Below are 4,324 nucleotides of genomic sequence, written 5' to 3'. Positions count from 1 at the left end.
AACAGTCATTCGCGTCCAAAGTTAAGGCTAATTCGCATCCAAAGTAACTGGGACGCAGATGTCGGGGACACTGATTGTATAAACAATCAGCGTCCAAAGTAGCTTTGGACGCGCAAAATGATTATTCGCGTCCAAGGTTGAAGAACTTTGGACGCGAAAAATGATAATTCGCGTCCAAAGTTCGTGAACTTTGGATGCGTATAGTGTCTATTTACTTTTTAAAAAATACTATACGCGTCCAAAGTTTCTAAACTTTAGACGCGTATAGTAAAAAAAAATTAAATAAAACTACCAATATTTTCCTCTACATCCCAGCATAACTACCAAATAATATATTTCGACATTAATCAATTTAAGATGTATACTACACACCAATTCTATCAACTAAAACACACAAATCTAAAATTTCAATTCTAATAATATTTTACTACAAATTCTAAATGTTAACAATTAAAATGTATCAAACATTCAAAATGTTATGAGAAGCACACATCTGCTGAAATATCCTTGTCAAACTGTCTGAGTGCTTGTTGCTGAAATCTCATAAATAGAGCTTGTACTCACCAACACGCATCCACTTAGTAAAAAACCACTTGTTTCCTCTTATAACATGGCAACCACCTAGAATAAATAGACCAAAATGGTTTAAAACATGGAAGAAATCTACAAGGCAATCTCATAAAGTGAAGGTCTCTATAAAAGAACAAATATGCAGAAGATTTAGTGCTTGTTTGGCCGGCTGGACATTATGATTATTTAATAAATAAATAAATAAAACACACACACAAACGCTTTTTCAACTATGAAGCTTCTTCAAAGCTAGCTTTTGCCTTTTATAATTTTATTTGGCTTTAAAAGCCTTTTCCCGTTTTAGTGTTTGGTCCAACTTCTATTCTTTTGGAGTAGATAGCCAAACAAGCACTTAGAATTCACTAATAATAGAGTTAATGCCATGTGAGGTTTGGCTAAATTTATCAAGTATTCACATTCATCCTTGGACTTTTAAAACATGAAGGACATGCAAAATTAATCATCTCGTACTCTGTGTTTTCAGTAAGGACATGAAACAATGGCAAACATGAATCAGGAAAAATGAAACTCGATGGTGCAAAATACATTTTAAGCTCTTCAAACCTGGCGAGAAAGAAATCTTACAATGTTTTCAATGATTTAAGAGCATTGAGCACCTGAAAATTTTAAAACAAGAAACAAGAAAAGCATGGAGTACTCATAAAATAGCTTACAGGGCACAAGTCAGTTGTAAGATCATCGTATGTAATCTTTGCTTTCTCTTGCAGAACCTGAAAATTTTAAATCAGTTTAAGTCAGAAGACTGGTAAGAAAGTCATCTCACTATTGTCTTAAAGTCCATAGCTGCAAAGCAGTCCACCCATGACATAAAATTTGGTCTTCTATCAAAGAATATGAAATCATGTTAACATCGAAACTACTTTGTCATAAAGCAAACAAGAAAACATACCAAGAATCCTACAGCCTGCCTTACATGTTTTAAGTCATCCCAAGAGGAACCAACATACTGCATCAACATGTTTCTCTCTAAAAGAAGGATACTCTCTAATCCCAAGTAAACTGTTATGGTTCTCCATTGTACCTGTGATTTAATTTGAAAATCAGACTGGAACACTATGTGGTCTTCTATAATTTAAGAAATCGAAAGAATTTAATATGAAACCATAATATAATAGCCAACTGCAGTTGCACTAACCAAAACTTTAGGACAAACTTCTTCTTGTGATTTGTTTATCAAATCTACACAGAAATGGATATTCACCATCTAAGAACACCAAAGATAACTCATGGATTAATGCCAGCAAATTAGTTGTCTTTATATATGTTGTATAGTTAAAAATTGATTACGAAAATGGATCGGAAAACCAAACCTTTGATGGATGTGACCCTAATCCTGCTTTCTTTAATTTCTTATGGAAGAAAGCATTGGTCGAGTGTATAGATCAGAGTAGTAAATAGAAATGTTTAAAAGGAAACCTCTCTTGCCTTTTGAAACTTGACAAGCAGTTATTTTGTCAAGAGTAGATGTAATCTTCTCTACATCTCTTTTAAAAGACTAAACCTCAATCATCAAGTATGTTCATAAATCTTCTCTTTGCAAATGCTAGCCACCATTTGTTCGGAGTCCCATTAGCCCGAAATGCAACATTGAGTAATCTCCAACTTGTCTCCTCTCTAAATAGCTCTATGATTAAAAAAAAAAAAGTCAATAGTTCAGTACAAGATTTTAGTTGCCACTAAAGAATCTCGCAGAAAATATATTCCATTATCAGACCATTGTAAGGCTTAAAATGCTATTTACAGTTAACGGTCAAGCATATAAGGTGGACCATTTTGAAGATGTGTAAACTTAATGGTCTGAGATTCAAATATTGAGATAATAGTGAAACAAGCAAATTGGAATATTTCATGTTGTGGTAATTGAGTAACAAAATGACAAATCCAAAGAAAACAATTGAAGTTGATTAATTTATATTTACATGGCTTTTATCAAAATTTCAAATTAAAAAGCAATTATGTCCAGCTTAACATTAAGAATCTAATAGATAACAATCTACTTGCTCCTTGTTTCGTTATCGTCCCAGATCACTTAAGTTAAAGGATAAAGGAACAGTAACAACTGCAATAAAGAATTGAAGCCTTTCTCCCCAGCTACAGGAACATTTTCATGTCCTAAGTTTATTATAGCCTTAGTACCTTCAGCTAAAGTTCTGCAGCCTTCAAGACTCTTCAATGCCACATTTATGTATAATGTCAAATAGATAAGGAGCTTATCTGCTGAACCTAAGAACTGACTTGGAAGAGCTTAAAAAGAGTTACATAAAAAATCATGTATCATATGCGCAAACTAGAAGGCCAAATTAGCAACACAATGTTCCATGCTGCCTATGCAGCATGTCTAAAGTCTAAACCATTTGAAGCAATTAAATTTAAACATCTAATTTGGCCTTATGAGCTAATGAGCATATAAAGTCTAAGCTGAAAAATAATACAAAGGTGTCCAGAAAGGGTACACATGAAGATTGCAAGGTGCCCAATTTCAATTAGCTAGCTAGATCACCATAGAACTCCAGAGTCAGAAGAGATAGTCTAAAAGATATGTGCTAAGTAACAACACCAGACTATATTGACACCAAAAGTTATTCTCAAGTTAAATGAAAAATATTCACCATTATATGACCACTTAGAGTCCTCACCCAATCATCCCAATTTGCAGCCTTCTGTTTGAACCTATTTATAAATTCATTAATAGCTCCAAGCAGCAAAGGATATAAGGTCTGTCACCCCTCACAATCAGGCATTGTTGTTGTATACATATACTACAGCATTGAGGATATAATAATCACACAAAAAAAACACATTTTATCATACGTTAAAGTTCCTTTCTAGTTTAGTCTTTGTACTTGGGTCAGACCAGAAACCTTGTGATACCAACCTTCTTTTCACCGTTTCATTCATTCATTCAATCAAAAAAGCAGGCACCGTTTCATTCATTCATTCAGCAGTAAATTACTTACAATAATTCAATATAATTGACTGCTATGTAAATAACAAAATAAATAAACAACAATAACAAATAACAAAATATAATTTAAATAATTACTGAATTTAAAAATTTAATTCTAACCTTTTTGGCGTGTGTAATGCGGTGGTGAGATAGTAGACCTGAGGCGTCGCGGCGGCGACCTTGGGCGGCAGCGGCGGTGACGTAGATCGGCGAGCAGCGATGGACGGGAAGATGGAGAGCTGTGGACAGCGGGGCCGATGGAGACTGATGGACGGCGTCGGACGGTGGTACTAATGGATGAAGATCGGAGCTGATGGAGATGATGGTGGTGCTAATGGACGGCGATCTGATCTCGATCTGCTCTAGCTAGGGCTTTTAAGATAAAAAAAATAAAAATATCGCGTCTTGATTATTATTCGCGTCCAAAGTACAGAGCTTTGGACGCGAATAATAGAAGACTTTTAATATTAGCGTCCAAAGTACAGAGCTTTGGACGCCAATACTGTTTTAAAATTAAAAAAAAATATTTATATAATGGCATTTTAATTATAAAAATGTCACCGCATTACACTTTAGGCGTCCAAAGTTAGAACTTTGAACGCGAATTTGTCGATTTTATTGATGTTTTTTGTACTAGTGAAAATGAAACTCTCAGTTTAATTACAAAAATGAGGCGTCGCTTTTTATTGTGCTACAGTTTTCGCAGGCAGCTTGTTAGTTGAGATCAAGTGGCGATGGCAACAGTAGCAGCTCCAGAGGTAGCGGCGCAACCGGCGGTCTCTGCCC

General features: G+C 34.9%; 1 protein-coding gene across 1 annotated transcript; it reads right to left on the bottom strand.

Moving 5' to 3' along the window:
* Positions 1 to 404: 404 nt before the first annotated feature.
* Positions 405 to 3,875, bottom strand: LOC109189573 (myosin-7-like). Its single transcript, XM_019340183.1, has 6 exons — positions 3,659 to 3,875; positions 1,902 to 2,215; positions 1,727 to 1,795; positions 1,481 to 1,612; positions 1,245 to 1,301; positions 405 to 621 (listed from the first exon to the last, which is right to left on the bottom strand). The coding sequence occupies exons 3-6, from the start codon at positions 1,793 to 1,795 to the stop codon at positions 604 to 606; spliced, it is 276 nt and encodes a 91-aa protein (XP_019195728.1). The 5' UTR covers positions 1,902 to 2,215; positions 3,659 to 3,875; the 3' UTR covers positions 405 to 603.
* Positions 3,876 to 4,324: the final 449 nt, after the last annotated feature.

The sequence above is a fragment of the Ipomoea nil genome, unplaced genomic scaffold (assembly GCF_001879475.1).
Source record: "Ipomoea nil cultivar Tokyo-kokei standard unplaced genomic scaffold, Asagao_1.1 scaffold1558, whole genome shotgun sequence".
NCBI lineage: Eukaryota > Viridiplantae > Streptophyta > Magnoliopsida > Solanales > Convolvulaceae > Ipomoea > Ipomoea nil.
This window is presented reverse-complemented; position numbering and strand designations above follow the sequence as displayed.

Bases quoted from the DNA above. Each gene is read 5' to 3' on its own strand.
- LOC109189573 (XM_019340183.1), bottom strand. From the start codon at position 1,795: ATGGTGAATATCCATTTCTGTGTAGATTTGATAAACAAATCACAAGAA. The intron at 1,613-1,726 runs GTTAGTGCAACT...ATTAAATCACAG, and splicing joins AAGTTTGTCCTAAAGTTTTG to GTACAATGGAGAACCATAAC. The intron at 1,302-1,480 runs GTATGTTTTCTT...TAAAATTTTCAG, and splicing joins GGCAGGCTGTAGGATTCTTG to GTTCTGCAAGAGAAAGCAAA.